The 16195-nt window shown below is 40.4% G+C and overlaps 2 protein-coding genes across 5 annotated transcripts; both read right to left on the reverse strand.

Annotated features, from left to right (window-relative positions):
* Positions 1-942: 942 nt before the first annotated feature.
* On the reverse strand, positions 943-6859 carry LOC115537299 (sialoadhesin-like). 4 transcript variants are annotated; one of them, XM_030349111.1, is made up of 11 exons: positions 6349-6859; positions 5856-6002; positions 5630-5715; positions 4901-5281; positions 4549-4764; positions 4147-4413; positions 3741-3995; positions 3553-3646; positions 3417-3477; positions 1988-2223; positions 943-1908 (listed from the first exon to the last, which is right to left on the reverse strand). In XM_030349111.1, exons 3-11 carry the CDS (start codon positions 5682-5684, stop codon positions 1803-1805), a joined length of 1671 nt encoding a protein of 556 aa, XP_030204971.1. In that variant the 5' UTR covers positions 5685-5715; positions 5856-6002; positions 6349-6859; the 3' UTR covers positions 943-1802. The 4 variants fall into 4 exon arrangements, with proteins under 4 accessions (XP_030204971.1, XP_030204969.1, XP_030204972.1 ...); XM_030349109.1 differs by having other exon boundaries at positions 5630-5737; XM_030349112.1 differs by having other exon boundaries at positions 943-1894; positions 5630-5737; positions 6349-6577.
* A 3913-nt stretch (positions 6860-10772) lies between these two features.
* On the reverse strand, positions 10773-15797 carry LOC115536835 (uncharacterized). Its single transcript, XM_030348254.1, has 4 exons — positions 15088-15797; positions 14877-14936; positions 13314-13388; positions 10773-13217 (listed from the first exon to the last, which is right to left on the reverse strand). Exon 4 carries the CDS (start codon positions 12859-12861, stop codon positions 11887-11889), a length of 975 nt encoding a protein of 324 aa, XP_030204114.1. The 5' UTR covers positions 12862-13217; positions 13314-13388; positions 14877-14936; positions 15088-15797; the 3' UTR covers positions 10773-11886.
* Between the last annotated feature and the right edge of the window lie 398 nt (positions 15798-16195).

Below are 16195 nucleotides of genomic sequence, written 5' to 3' on the forward strand. Positions count from 1 at the left end.
TTTGGCAAAGTGATTAGCAGTGCCGCACAAGCGACATGTCTTTCCAAATGCGGGGCACAGGTCTCGCCCCCGTCTGTGTGGTGTGCCACAGTACTTGCATCCACCTGTGCCTCTCTGTGGCTGTGCTGATGTGCTGGCGGACTCGGATGGCCTGCCGGTAGGTCTCCGTCCTGGTCGCTGTCCATATGCTACATTGATGCTCTCCCCAGGCACAGAGCTGCTAAGTGACATGGATTTTAACTTATTGTCCAACACCTCCACTGCACGGACAATGTCAATAGCCCCCTCCAACTTAAGGTCCTTTTCTCTTAGCATGCGTCGTCTGGCGCCCTCATCAGTTATTCCCAGAACAAGCCTGTCCCTTATGAGCTCATCTCTTAAAGCTCCATATTCACATGTGGCAGCTTTCTCTCTCAGTCTTGTGACAAAAGCATCCACTGACTCCCCATCCTCTTGTTTAAGGTTTCCAAAAACATACCTCTCAAAGATCACATTTTTGCTGGGTGTGAAGTATTGCCCCAGTTTGTCGAGTATCGCACCTGCGTCTTTCTGCTCTTCCTCCGTGAGTCCCAGATTGTGCTTGTAAACATGGTGGCAATCCTTCCCCATCAGCCTCCTGAGCGTTGCTGCCTGCACCGGCTTCTCTGCCTTGTCGATCCCGGTTGCAAGCAGATAATCCTCAAACTCTGAACGAAAGCTAGCCCAGTGGCAGTGAAGATCCCCAGTCATCTTCATGGGCTCCGGTGGCGGAATGTTTGAAGCCATCTTCCCCACGCGGCGCTAACGCTAACAGGCTAACTGAAACTTCTAACTACGTCTAGCAAACCCAATAAACGCACTCTGTAACATTTACAGGCAACTTAGGATGTTCTCTGGGTTCCAAAACCACTTCTGACACCATGTTGCAAGTGTATGTGCATGGAAGAATACACAGAGTCAAGCTGAGTCTCTTAAGCATGTATTGAACGCGTTGTCACATAACAAGACTGGCACGTGTTGACTGCCCGAGTCCATACACACACAAGCCCACTAGGGGGAGCTGTCGGCTTGCATAACATTAGCCTACAACACAGTCCTGCTCACACCTTTGGACAATAAAGCCCATAAAACTTGGAACTCTGACTGGACAACCCTGTGTTCTCACCGACACTCCCATTGGTCTAAAGCCGGGGTCAGCAAAGTTTTCAACATGCAGTGCCAGTTTGACATTTTCTCGTTAATGTGTGCCTTAAGCAAAAATATATTATATATTAAGCTGAATTATGACACAGCGACCAAAAACATTTCCAGAAGACCTGGAATTGTATAATGATTTTTTTGCTGTTATATTTGCAACATTGGATTACAAATTATAATTACATATGTCCCATCTTAACACACAACTTCCAGAAACTCATTCAAAAACATATTTCCAATGTGAGAAACCGAGAATATATGAGAATGTTGGAACCATCCTCATATCTTTAAGACATGTACAGCTTTGCAAAACCATGTGAAGGCGATGCATACAGGCCACTTGCCACAATATTTTAAATATTTTCTTCTCTATTACTCACAACATAGGTTTAGGCTACATACTATTAATTGATCCCATTTCAGAACACTGCTTTCAGTATCTCATTTAAACAAAAAAGTGCAAAAAAACCCGGTAGTAATGATTATGCTGCCACATTGTGCTGTGACATTTTCTTAAGTGTGCCAATGATTATGCTGCCACGTGCCAGTGTTGGCATGCGTGCCTAGGGTTGCCGACCCCTGGTCTAAAGCCAGCACTAGATATTCCCAAAACCTCCTCTTCACTACTATTTAAATCGTGCTGCTGCCACTGGTTCAATCTCCAGGTTATTCTTTGACGTTGCTGTAAACTTCTGAGGTTTCTGTCTGGTCACTTTCTCTGAAAAGACAGAACTTCACTCAGCCTGTGAAACATCCATTGGGTTGATGAAGTCCAAAAACTTAGATTATATTTCTGAACAAAGAAGCTTACCCAGGGACAGCGTTGAGTCTCTTAATGTTGAGCACAGAGTAAAAGGATGTATCTGTCTGGTCTGATTGGACACGAGAACCAGTCAACCAGCGAGGAACTTCCTGGTTCTCTGAGCGAGAGGCGTGGATGCTGGCACAGTGAAGGGCGTCATCCTTCTCTTCATTTCGTTCTCCAAGTGTAGGAACCATTTGATTGGTCAGAGCTGAGGCGTTTTCATACACAGGAACAGGAAGTGGCTATCGGGGAGTGAGGACAGAAGAGGACGTTTAGAAAGCACTAAACAATTCCTGAACAGTCCAGAACACAGTCCTGAAGGTCATGGGTATCTTGTTAATCTAGAGACCCTTGGTGGTGACTATTGGTCCTACCATGCAGGCTGTTGTAGGCCTCACTTCAAGTGCTTTCTGCAAGGTTTCCTCTATCTGTTGAGCTCCTAAAACCGTTCCATAACATTAATTAATTTGCTTCTTTAAAATTTAATTAGAAATCATTACTGCCATTCAAAAATCATCATTCTTCTCACTGGCAGATGTTTCCCAAGATCCCAGTTTATCTTTTAGATCTCACCCTAGATCTCACTCTTGAAGCAAAGTTAACCTTGTCAATTAGTCATTCTTAAATCCCAGACTGATAATGGATTAAACTGAAGTATGTATTCCCAGGTGACCCCACCATAACATAGTGTCAGCCAGGTGCCATGGCAACACTGCCGCAGAGAAAGCATACAAACAATACTGATGATCATGAGGCACTGGTGTGGTTTTGTTTTATTTCAGGTTTCAAAACATTAAACATCCGGGAGATTAATGCTGAAAGTATGTCGCAACATATCTATCATTGACATATATCAAATATAAAACAGGGCCAAGAATCGACCCCTGGGGATCCCACAAGGATTAAACCACTCTATTGATGTTTCACTTAGCCTAAATTCTATCTTTATCTGCTTCATCCCTTTCCATCGTTTTCGGTCCTCAAATCTCACTGTTTAATTTTTCTGACTGCTATAAATCCTAATCCTTCTAGTGTTTAGTTTGTCAGGCATGGGAACAATGTTCATTAAAACTAGCCGATCTACACTGTCACCAATTTAGCACACCTGACCAATCCTGCTAACTTATTGTGTGAATTAATCAATCTTTTGGTAACTCTTCAGTCCAGTCCCGAATTTTAAAAGAACACTTAAGAACACTCCTTCTGTTTGGGAGGTCTGTAACAGACTCTATAACAGTCTTTTGAATTTTCAAAATCAGGCTGAGGGTTTAACGTCACATTCTTCGTCTCTCCTAGCTACAGAGCTAGAGCAACAAAGGACACTTACTAAGGAAACAACTATATATTATATGTTTGGTTTTGTGTTGTGGTTTCTATTTCCACTGTGTGTCTAAGTCAATGATGGGTTAATAATAAATGGCTTGCTGTGTCTCACCTCCTCCACAGTATCTGGCCTTCCTTCCTGTCCACATGCCTTTCTTGAGGCCCTCTTTCTTCTGGAGAAGAGAACAGAGAGATTAAGCAGCAGGAGAAGTTAATGGAAAACAAGAAAAGGAGAGAGAATGTCTCACCTCAATGAGAGGAAGACGAGAAGGAGAAGTATGGTGGCCAGTAACATAACACTGGTTGTTACAGCTTCCATTGCTGTATGTGATGATGATGTCACTGGAACATAGTAATACGATTTCAAACACTGATAGCCAACTGCAGGCCAATGAGTAACTGTGTGTAAGGTGTGTTATTTTAAATGAACTATTACCTTTAATGAATAAAAAGGGGGAATTGTGACGTCCGATTTCATTATGAGCTTGGCAGTAATAGTTTCCTCCATGCTCAGATGTGATATGAGTGATGGTGTAGTTCTGTCCTGATTCTTTCACTGGGACTTCATGTTCCCTGAACCAGGTGTAGTTAGCTGCTGGGTTGGCATCACTGCTGCAGCTCAGAGTCACTGAACTGCCCTCCTCTATTCCACCAGAGGGACTTGATAACACAGATGTGTGTTTGGGTCCATCTGGAGACACATAGAAACAGGTAAAAACAGCCTCAACATTTTTTTTCATGACAGTATTAATAATAACAAATCTGAGAAGTTTAGACGTTTGGGTTGATTATTAATGTTGGCACAGTTAAGCTCATTTGATTGTGTATTGTGTTGAACTCACATTGGACATTGATAGAGATGGAGACTGATTCTTTCCCTAGCTTATTTTGTGCGTCACAACGATATTGTCCAGAGTCTGTAGACAGGATGTGTCCAAAGACGAGCGGTTGTCCGTGGTTCATGTCTCTGGAGAAATGATCTATATTGACCTTGAACCAGGTGTAGTCAGCTGCTGGGTTGGCATCACTGCTGCAGCTCAGATTCACTGAACTGCCCTCCTTTATTTCACCAGATGGACTCACGGTCACTGAGGGGGTCTTTGGAGCGTCTGTTAACAGTTACATTTTATTAATTATATAAAACACCAGCTGTTTGGTCCATTCATAGTACATATACACAGTTATTTTCCCTAAAAGGTATATTACATCTGGTATCATGTCAGTGTACTGTGGAGCATACTTACACACTAAAGGAGAGCTGAGATTGTGTCCTTCAACAGCACATGAGTAGCTGCCTCCAGACCGAGGTTGGACCAAGTTCTTCTCTCCATGTCTTAGATTCTGTCCATTTCTGAACCAGATGTAGGGAGGGTCACCAGCTAGACCACACCTACTGTGACACTCCAGCTCTGCCCTGGTAGGATCGGGAGGGTCAGGAAAGGACACCTTCACCTGGAGATCTGGGAGTTAGATCAAATGAATCACAATTATTCTAAATATTTAGGATCACACACACACACACACACACACACACACACACACACACACACACACACACACACACACACACACACACACACACCAACCATAGTTTACCTGTTACAGATAATGTCACTCCAGGGTCCCCAGTATATTCCCCACGTGGTTGGTTTGTTGTGAACCTAAACTTGTAGACATCAGAGTCACTCTCTCTCAGGTCTTTGATTCTCAGGGTACATGTTCCATGACATCTGGACCCAGTACATCTGACCTCTCCACAGCTGTATCCAACACGACCTGTATAGTCTGCATCCCCTCGCAGATCAACAGGCTGATCGTTGGATACTTTAGTAAACCACAGTGTATGGACTGTGTTAGGGCGGTACTGTACGTTGTCAGGGTATTCATGAGTGCAACTGAGGTCAACCGTCGATTTTCTTAAAGCGCAGACATTACTAGGTGAGTAAGTAACCGTCCATTCATCAATACCCTGAAGCACTGTGAAAAAACAAACGCATCTCATTGAGAATTAACAAGAAACAGAGGTTCACCTGATGAACAGACCAGAAGATACATAAAGAGATGGAGGAGAGAGGGCAGGAGATGGCATGCAGTGTGTACCATTACACTGAACAATAATTCCAACATTGCAGCAGAAGATTGATACGTCATGTCATCATCATTTATATAATAAATGGGGGAAAACTGTAGCTTTTGACATTTATCCTTTTTCAAAAACTTTAAAAGTAACTTAACTAACCCTTTGACGTTAGTTCAGGTTTAATAATGTTATAGTAATGTTATTGAAACAGTTCAACTAAATGATCACATTTTAAATGACCTAACCTGGTACTGACAGAAGGAAAGCTAGAAATCCTCTTGCTGCTGATCTTAAAGACATGGTAAGTCCTCTCCTCTCTCACTCTGTTGTTCTGCGGAAATAATAAAACACACCTGCAGGTCAAAAACACAATTAAAAGGTGAATACATAAGGAAATCGCTATGTATTTAACATTAATCAACAATATAAATAACAGTTCAAAGTTACTCTAGAGGAGGAAGCTGGTCTCACTTCTAGTCTGTGGGTCCAGACTGCCAGTTCATGCAGTGAAGTGGCATCAGCAGCATTGAAAGACTTCCTTCCTCTTCACACCTTGACTTGCAGCAAGGTGTGATAATAATTGTCAGGTTTCACAAAGTGGCACGACAAGAGAAGAGTCTGAAATGACATGAGTTAGTGTGGCAAAACAGGACACAGACAAATGAAAAACTAATGCCTTGCTGAAGTTGTGACAATAATGAATGGTTAAAGTGCCTCCGTGTTTTATCTTCTGCTACTTAATTACATTTTTATTAATCATTCGTCCTTCTTCTCCCTAATCACACATATGCAGACAGGCAGGTAAACATGCACATACACACACACACACACACACACACACACACACACACACACACACACACACACACACACACACACACACACACACACACACACACACACACACACACTGTAGTGTTTCATATTTTCCCATTAGTCTAGTCTGGTTACTTGTGACTCTTACTTCTCATAGGGTTGCTGTCTCCCGGATGTGGTAGATCACCACTCTAGATACAGAGCAGTGGAACAAGAGAAAAACGTATTTTTTATATATAAAAAATATATTTTTAACACACAGGCCATTTAGATCATGAGACATTTAAACAGAATAGCAGCCCCAAATCCATGCTTCCCTGGGGCACAGTAGACATAGGATGCTTGCAATGAGCATTTCAATCAGAAATAGAAATAGTCAATAAATACACACTCGTACACACTCAGGATGTTTAGAGCAGTTATTGTGATGTGTTTTCCGCTGTGGACCAACATAGTTATACTACATTCTGGTGTGAGACTTGGTTTAAGGGATGTGGTTAGTTTCAGTTTTTGAGGGGGTCTGCTGCAAAAATCGGATAAATCAGATTGTTGTTTAGACCAATCCATAACTAGAGCGTGCACTGCACTGCGCTGCCCTGCCTGCCCCCCCTTCTGAAGTCGAAAAAATCTCCAGATTGAAATGCATTGGTTTAATATTGAATTAATTTAATATTAAAATATGTATTATGTATATTTATATATTTGTGGTGCTTCCTGGGTTGTAGATCATATTCCTCTAGCTGCAACAATCTGACCTGACATTCTAGGTTTATTACATCATCATAAAAATGAAACAAGGAAGCAGAATTGATGCTAAGCCACACCTGAGACTGAAGCTGACATAGACGTTTTTATACTGCCCAATATGCCCGTCTAATGCACGTCTTTTTCCATGGTCTGCGCATTTACACTGCCGGAAGTAAATCATCGCTTTGAGCTAGCTTACTAGCTATGTACCCTTCCGGACCCTACACAAATTGGCGGTTTCATTGTAATCCGAAAACTCTTAATCATGTGAGAGAAGAAGATGCAGTCGCATTCAACGAAAACGGTGAAAGATGGTGTGATCTACGCGAGAAAGACGTTTTTTATCCTCTGGATAAAAAACAAGTTGTCAGCAAAATAAAGAATATGTTGGCGTTTTTGCACTTGGAAATAGTTAATTCTTGCACGCGAGTCTCTTAATCATAAAATAATAAAAACATTTGTTGTATGTAAATTATCGTAAAGAGGTCCTTCTCCAGTGAACCAAGAAAGCCCGCTCCGTGACTACGGGGGATTTTACACCCTCGGTTTTACACATGCAAGGCAGTGAAATTGCCGGGCGTGCAAAGCCGCGACCGAACCGGCTTGGCAGTATAAAAAGGCCTTGATGATCCAGACATAGCAGGACTGTGTTCGCAGAGGGAGGCGCACCCTTCACATTAGGCTTATGGGAGTTCAGTTATCAACATGCTGGCCAGCTTTGAATCATATTTTTATTTAGCCTAACCTTTTTCAAACAGGTTGTTGGTACACAGTTGTTATGCCTAATGTGGTGTGTATGCTGTGTGTGTGTGTGTGTGTGTGTCTGTGGGTGTGGGTGTGGGCGTGCGTGTGTGCAGGGCCGACGGACTGGGGCAAAAGCTTTGGTGGGGGGGGGCCCTTATGGATAGTTTACATTTTCCTTTTCTTTTATTGTTTTTTCATTGTTTTTCAAATAGTTTAATAACATAACTAAATTTCATGATGAATATCGATCTAAATGCAAGCTTAGATTATTAGTTTAATACATTGGTAGTGTATATTTGTTAAAAGTAAAGACTGCTGCGAGTCCTCTGTGAACACCCCTTTCAAAAAGCGCAAAATAGTTCAGTCCACACAGCCGATTTTACCACGAATCGCACCTTGCTTACTGTGAACTTTTTAATCTGGATGGAGATCATGTGGCAATATGTCAAAGCCACAGTTAAATAGATTGAAGTCTTGCCTAGAAGTCAGGTTCTGACTAACTTATTTTCTAAGAAAGGTGAGCACAAACGTTTAAACACACAAGAAGATTCCCCATTCTTACCTCCGTTATCGTTGCTAAAACGAACAGAGACAACCCAAAGCAAGAGCAGACGATGGGCTACACTTTCAAATTATGAGGCCTTGGTTATTAAGGTAAAGGATAAATAAAGTGTATGGTAGGCTTATATTGCAACAGCAGGCTACTGCTGTTATATTATAACAGTATTATATTAAATTAATACTAAGCCGTTGTTATGCTACATGATAAATAATAACCCATCACGCATAGGCTAGTTAGCACCAGACGTCATGACATTACAAAATGGCTATATCTTTCTAGCTGCCTGCTAGTAAAACTTAAAGGTCCCAAGGCATGCTACTTTATGGATGCTTTGATATAGATATTAGTGGGCCCCTATCACAGTATTTGAAGACATTCACGAAATTCAGCCGTGGTGCAGAATTACAGCCACTCCGAGCCAGTCGCACATTGAGATTTCCCCAAACGCGCCGTTTCGGTGTCCGCAGCTGTAATACAAATAAGGAGATGAGAGGCGGGTCAAGGAGGAGGGTGGGGGTGTGGCCCTGAGCAGTTTGCTGCCACGGTACTATTCGCTCTATTTACAGTGGATGTATCGCAATGGCGAGGCGCACACAGCCTTTGGCCATGTTCTGTAAATACTCTAGAACACACCGGAGTCCTGGTGCTCTGAATCTGAATAATATCATAATATACATAGTTATATATATCATATGATAGATATTATCACGGCCAAAAGCTGTGTGCGCCTCCAGACGATATTATGTTTCTCAAATGACTGCATCGGGTTCTCCGACGTCTCTGGTTCTTCCACTTCCACATCAATCTCAAGTAAAGCTGAGATAACCCCCACTACGAGTCTCGTTGTGGAAACACCAAACACGTCAGAGAGTCTGACGTGTTATGCGCGATAACACCAACAGCAGAACGGTTATCCAAATAACAAAGGAGTGTACAACACTTGCGTTACAGTCCTGGAGCTCTATATCTAAATAATATCATATAATACATAGATATCTATATCATATAATAAATATTATCATGGCCAAAAGCTGTGTGCGCCTCCAAAAGATATAATGAATCTCAAACGAATGCGTGGTCGTTCCCGTCGGTAGCGCTGTTCCAGCGGTGTGTTCCGTGTCGGCGCGCGTCGTCCGGGCGTGCGGGTTCCCTCTGGGCCAATGGGGAAGGTCCGCTCGATCCACGAGTCTTTCCGTCCGTATCGGGTCCTGGAGGTTCCCTCCTCCGCTCGGACTCCCAGTTCTCTCCCCTACGAGCACATCAAACGGCCTTTTAAAGGGTACCTGGCAGGCACGGCGTTATGGGTGGGCCTGACGGACCTAGGACAACCCACTGTTCAACAGGCCCACCCAAAACTTTTCTTCCAAAAAATAAAAATAAAGGTTAATATATTTTAATCATTATTATTATTAGGTATTTATAAAGGCTTCTGAAATGCTTTATTTTTGCAATGCAGGAAACTTTGTTGATATTGATGCTTGATCCGATTTGCATTAAAGGGCTGTTATCTTCGTGGATGACCGTGAAATCGCGGTATAGTATTAATTATTATCTCGTAGTAGCCTAAGCTACATTTAAATACATCTTCTATGTATAATAAGCCAAGATCAGTCTGTTGCTACTGATATCGAAATATTGTTGAAAACTTAAAACAATTCAACAGAATTATGAAATAGTCTGCCTCATGTTATACGAGCATAACTAAACTATGTGGAAAATATTAGATTTCTGACCACTTTGACATCACTTTAAATCTTAAGGGGAAAAAATACTATAGTTTACTACAGCATTTACTACAGTATACTATATATTACTATAGTATACTATAATATACCACAATATAGTGTGGGATTTACTATAGTAATTTTCCAGACATTGTAGTGTACTATAATGGTAAATACTATAGTAAGTTACTACACTGTGTAGTATACTATAGATTACTATACTATACTACAATATAGTGTGGGATTTACCATAGTAATTTTCCAGACATTGTAGTGTACTATGGTAAATACTATAGTAAGTTACTACACAGTGTAGTATACTATAGATTACCATACTATACTACAATATAGTGTGGGATTTACTATAGTAATTTTCCAGACATTGTAGTGTACTATGGTAAATACTATAGTAAGTTACTACACAGTGTAGTATACTATAGATAACTATACTATACTACAATATAGTGTGGGATTTACTATAGTAATTTTCCAGACATTGTGGTGTACTATGGTAAATACTATAGTAAGTTACTACACAGTGTAGTATACTATAGATTACTATACTATACTACAATATAGTGTGGGATTTACTATAGTAATTTTCCAGACATTGTAGTGTACAATGGTAAATACTATAGTAAGTTACTACAGAGTAGTATACTATAGATTACTATAATACACTACAATATAGTGTGGGATTCACTATAGTAATTTTCCAGACATTGTAGTGTAATATGGTAAATACTATAGTAAGTCACTACAAAGTGTAGTACAGTATAGATTACTATAGTTAACTATAATATACTTTTTTTAATATATATTTTCATTATTCTGTAATTTGTCCTAAAATGAATATGTGAAACATAAGCCAAATATTTGTATTATGTGAAGATTTTATTGTAGAAACATAAACCACACATAAATATAAAACATAATGCACAACATGCATAGGCTACAAGAGCCAGAATATAATAAAAATGAAAGTGAGTACAAATGAAGCCTTACTAACTTTAAACATTTTCTAATACAGGCCTCTTGATAAGAATAATTGACTCATCGTGTACGTAGCAAAAGCATTTGCACAAAATATCATTAGGTTTGCAAAGAAGTATTTCATGGGTCTTTCTGAACTTCACAATTTGCTTAGCAGTATTCACCTTAGCAAAATCATCATAGATTCTTAATTGTCTGGAATCCTTTTTTAATCAAAAAATGTGTAGGTACACCTCTTCACACTTGCATGCTGATAAGCAACCACAATTGAGCTTACAAAGTAGTATGGATTTAATGCTACCATGCTCCCCTTTTTTAGAGCCACACAAGAATTATTGCGTTTAAAATTTGCTGCATACATTTCAGTGGTGTATAAAGTGTGGTGGATGAAACATCTCTTGAATTCTTTGACACTGGCCTCTATATAATTTCCAAAGAGAATGGACTCCCCCACTGTAATTACTCTTATTGTGTAATTCCCGACAACCCGAGCACCACTACCTACTTTGTATGATTTTAACACTGCATTGTCTTTGTTAACAAGTTTGTTGAAAAGATCACAGACATCATCACTGGCATTGTTGAATAATTCAGTGTGGTGCATTAGTGTTTTTGTGTTAAAAAATCTCTTAAAATTTGTTCAGGGACTGCCTGTGTACCATTGAACATTTCAAGAAGAGTGCCAATTGTGTCTTCATAAACAAATGAAGAGTTGGCCCACAGCGGACCCCACATGTCAACTGCGTTGCTAAGATGGGTTAAGCAGTGAACATTATAAGATACATAACATTTTCCATAAAGCTCTTGTACCTCGACAACAAAACGCTTAAGACAAGAGGAAGCATGCAAAATATCAGCTTTTTGGATATGATCCTGGAGGAGTGTGTAGATGGAGAAGACAAGTAATAGCCAGTGATTATAATAAACCGGGGGTAAAACTGTTCAAAAGAATGGGGGAATAAAAGAAAAGAAATGCCCTCCATTCAGATGCCTTCCAATAGTGTCTCTCGGACAATGACCTTGGACATCTTTTGACTTCATGTGGTGGGTGTATGGTGAGGAGAGAACTGTCAATCTGTTGGATTATTTTCGGTTGTAAATAGAATGGCAAAGCAGAGTTTTTTGAATCACACCAAATACTGACAAATTGTTTTGTTACACCAAGGCAAACACTATGCATATATTCTGGGACAAAATGTTTGATAATGTCGAAATTAGGAGGTAGCAGCAGTTGACTAGGTCCCTTAACCCCATTAACATCTGTGTCTGATTGTATTGCAGCAGATGCCTGATGGGTAGTCTGATCATGTGTTCTTAGTTGAGGATACTCAGTAGAGTGAGGATATACATGTGTAAACCCTTTTCCCTTTGGTTCTATTTCTCCCATAGGCAGACAAAACCCCCACCCATATCTGCCGTTAAATTGTTTCATGTCCTGTACCATGGCACGGGCTGGCGCATCACATATGCAGACACCTGGGGCAACTTTTGTGGTGTGTTTATGACCAGTGTTGTCATGCCAAGAAAACCCTTCTGTGAATAGCTCTTGTAATTCCTTGACAAATGGCCTTAACAGTGTTGGCATTTCGGGTTTAGAACTAAACCAAAGGGAATGTAGGAGAGCATACTTTCCACGGATAGTAGATGGAAGTTCATTGACTGTGCAGATAATTGGCCAAATTGAGTAATTGGATGATTTAAAAACTGAAGCCCCATCAATATTAAATTTAAGTGAAATGTTGTCAAGGGTATCGACAAAGGTTTTAAGTTTTGAGGTGTACATACTTCCACTGTAAATGTCCCCCATGCCCATATTTGTTTTGTTGTTGTTTAAGAACTTGTAGAAAGTAGTGTTTTGGAAGAGCTCCTTCAGTTGTTGCCGTAAGGGCATTACGAGAAAATAATACCCTTCATTTTTGTTTACTCTTTCATCAACATTTCCGTCACTGCAGCAAGGGGTAAACAACTTACCTATATATTGCGAGCAAATTTTACAGTAATGATGAATTTCGAATTGTTTTGCCAAATTAAAGAAGGATTTGTCAAAGTAGTATTTACTTGTGGGAACATCCAGGTGCTACAATATTTAAAAGATCCAACAAATCTTTTAATCCACTGCCACTAATGCTGTGCTTCAAGATGAAGGCTAGAATGAGGCACAGTAGCTGTCCACGGTTAATTGATGCACCAGAGTAGATGGGTTGCTCTTGGATTTCAGGATCGTTGAAGATGTTCTGTGCAAAGAGACTCAGACAGAAACAATGCATTGCATTTCGTAACTCATGATTTTATTGTCGTTAGTTCATCACACAGAATAAAATCTCCAATCACAAAAATACTCACTGGGAAACACTGCTCATCGTCATCCATTTCAGCGGATTCTGTTTCATTTGTTCCATCCTCTGGTGTCAAGTCGGGCTGTGTTAAATTTAAAACGAGTGTCAAAGTTCTGTGCATGTTCAGACCCAGACCCACAGTTTTATTACGATAAGTGGTCGAGTTGTAAAAAAAAGCCAGGGGGGATGGTGGATATTAACTTTTAGGGACAGATCATTTGTGATGATGACAGCATATGGTGGGAGACCAACGGTGTGATAATAATAATAATTATTATTATATTATTATATATTTTTGGGGATAAAATAAGAGAGATAACTATTGTCATGTCATCGCTCTCATTTTATCCCCAAAAACGCAGCTGATTGGACGCATCACACGATTCGGAGGCATACATCACATTTAAGGATATTAAAAACTGATTCTTATTCTTCAAAAATTCATTCGGCAGAGAAGGGAGACTAGCGTTAAACACGGGTTGGAATGAAAGGGAGAAAACGGGACAGAGTTGCCTGCGGAAGCGATGTCTGAGATGCAGAGACATGTCACGCTATCATTGTCTGTCTCGTACGGTGTGGAATGAGAGCTCGTGAAGGCACTATTGCGCAAGTACGCCTGCGTGCTTGGGCAATAGCATACTGCCCGAGAAGGCAGTATCGCTGTCAAATCTGTCCCTGGGAAAAGTATATCGTTGCACTAGGGTTGCCGCGGTATACGGTATTACTGATGTTAGCGGTGTTGAGGACACACCGGCAACAGTTATTTTTATTTATTTTTTCCAGTAATAAAAAAAAAATCAGTGGAAATTAATAATATGATTATAGTTAAGAAAATATATATTTTTTAATAATAGATAGATATAATAATAGATAGGCTACCTAATAAACCGTTGGAACACACAAGACCGGTAACCATAGCAACGCCGGTAAACAAACCCTGCGATGCCCAATCCCTACGAGAGCTCTCCGCGCTACGGCCATCCGGAGGCGCACAGAGCTTTTGGCCGTGATATTATCTATAAAATTATATCATGCTATTATATATAGAACGTTCTAAGATGCTGTCACCGAGAATTGGCGCGCTGCCAGACGCTGTCACTGAGTGTGAGAGGAGAGTTGACGGAGAAGATGGCGGTTGACCTATAGTTTCAAAGTTTATAGGTTTATACTCGGTAATACCGGTGTAACACAAGTGCATTACTCGATGTGAAATGTCCACACCGCGGCAACCCTACGTTGCGCCAAATTGAAATAGGAAACCGCTATAATGAAATAGCGGTAATATTTCCACATTAATTGATAAAATAACAGATTGATGATTTTGATCATTTTAATTCCAAAGGGGGATGCCATCCCCCCTCAACTCGAATGCTGATTACGATAGGCCTATATTGTATTATATACAAATATGTTATATTTCTAATTTTAGTAAAAGGTTGGACACACAATTAACATTTCTTATAAAGTAGGCTACTCAATCATCAATGCAGAATTCTGTCATAAAGTCTTATATGCCACTCCGTTCTCCCTATTTCAACTAGGTGTGTATGCGTTTTGTGTGCGTACACACTTGCTCAACATGGTCTGGTGGATCATCACAGGGGAATTCAGCTTTATCTGAAGAGTCGATCTGGAAAAGCCAAATTTACCAATGAGATTAGGATAGCCACAGCAAATAGAAAGTAGCTGTTTGTGGCAGCTTAAACTTAAATGACAATTGTACAGTTATAATTTCTTAACATCCATTCTCTTAATTAACTTTGTGTTTAGTGTGTACACACCATAGACAGTGTATTCATTTGATCATCAAGGTCTCCGTCATCAGAGAATTCAGCTTCAAATGAAGGCCTTGAATCAATCTGGAAGCCAAGTGGACAAATAGAGGTTAGCCTAGCTGTAGGGAATTACTTCGACAAAGTGTCGCAAGGAGGCGCTCTTATTCCAGTTTTTCTTACCTCCTCGGTCGATCTTGCTGGCCGTTCCTCTGTTCTCAATTGACTTCTGTACCATCTTGTAGTTTTTGGCACAGGTATAGAAAAATCGGACAAATATCGTTTATAATTTCGTGACATTTTGCAGTTAGACGACTGTCAATGCAATCAAATGTAAACTGAAAACAACAACTGAACAACTGAAAAAGACAACTGTAAACCCGCGAGCGTCTCACGCGCCGCGAATGCGGTTGTAAACATATGCTACGCATTCGCAGCGCGTGAGAATATTTGACAGTCGAGTCGTGAGTTTTAGTCGTGAGTTTGCTACGGAAAAATAAAGAAAATGGCAAAATATGCACTATTTGACTTTCCGGATGAAGGGGCTGTGGACATAGGCGAAATATCATGGGTGGTAGGGGATGTAAATTTAAAAGATCCTTTTGTAACGTATAAAGTTAATTGGCCAAACAAGGGAAGGATTGTGTCATGTCCAGGACGGATTATATCTATGTATGTCAGTGGTAAGTAACACAAGTATTTTTATTCTTTGACTATGTTTACATAAAATATGTGCATAACTACATACATATGATAATATTTCAAATATCACGGTAAACGTTTTCGTTTCAAAAACGTTGTTAATTGTTAAGCTCGCAACGGTAAGGCACGATAAGGCCCCCTAGCTCGCGGCCTATAATGTGAGGCGCGGGAAGTGTGGGGGTTGTGTGGGGTGCGCGGCCTGGAGTTATAGAGAGAAACTTTATTTTGCCCAAAATAATACTAGCATTTTGAACACACATTATGAAAACGTCATAATTTTGACGTTTTCAGACAACAGAGAGGAGTTGGTTTGCAAGCGGAGGCATTATCTTGATGGTGGAGACAAACTGTCAAGCCCGGAGGAGAAAGGGAAGGGGAAAAGGAAGAAACTGAAGAATGGTCGATATTCTGACGA

This window comes from Gadus morhua, chromosome 23 (assembly GCF_902167405.1).
Source record: "Gadus morhua chromosome 23, gadMor3.0, whole genome shotgun sequence".
NCBI lineage: Eukaryota > Metazoa > Chordata > Actinopteri > Gadiformes > Gadidae > Gadus > Gadus morhua.

Excerpts from the sequence above, each read along its gene's own strand:
- LOC115537299 (XM_030349111.1), bottom strand. The coding sequence starts at position 5,684 with ATGTCTTTAAGATCAGCAGCAAGAGGATTTCTAGCTTTCCTTCTGTCA. Across the intron at positions 5,282-5,629 it reads TTTCCTTCTGTCAGTACCAG|TGCTTCAGGGTATTGATGAA; the intron begins GTTAGGTCATTT and ends GTTTTTTCACAG. Across the intron at positions 2,224-3,416 it reads GGCCAGATACTGTGGAGGAG|CCACTTCCTGTTCCTGTGTA; the intron begins GTGAGACACAGC and ends ACTCCCCGATAG.
- LOC115536835 (XM_030348254.1), bottom strand. The coding sequence starts at position 12,861 with ATGCCCTTACGGCAACAACTGAAGGAGCTCTTCCAAAACACTACTTTC.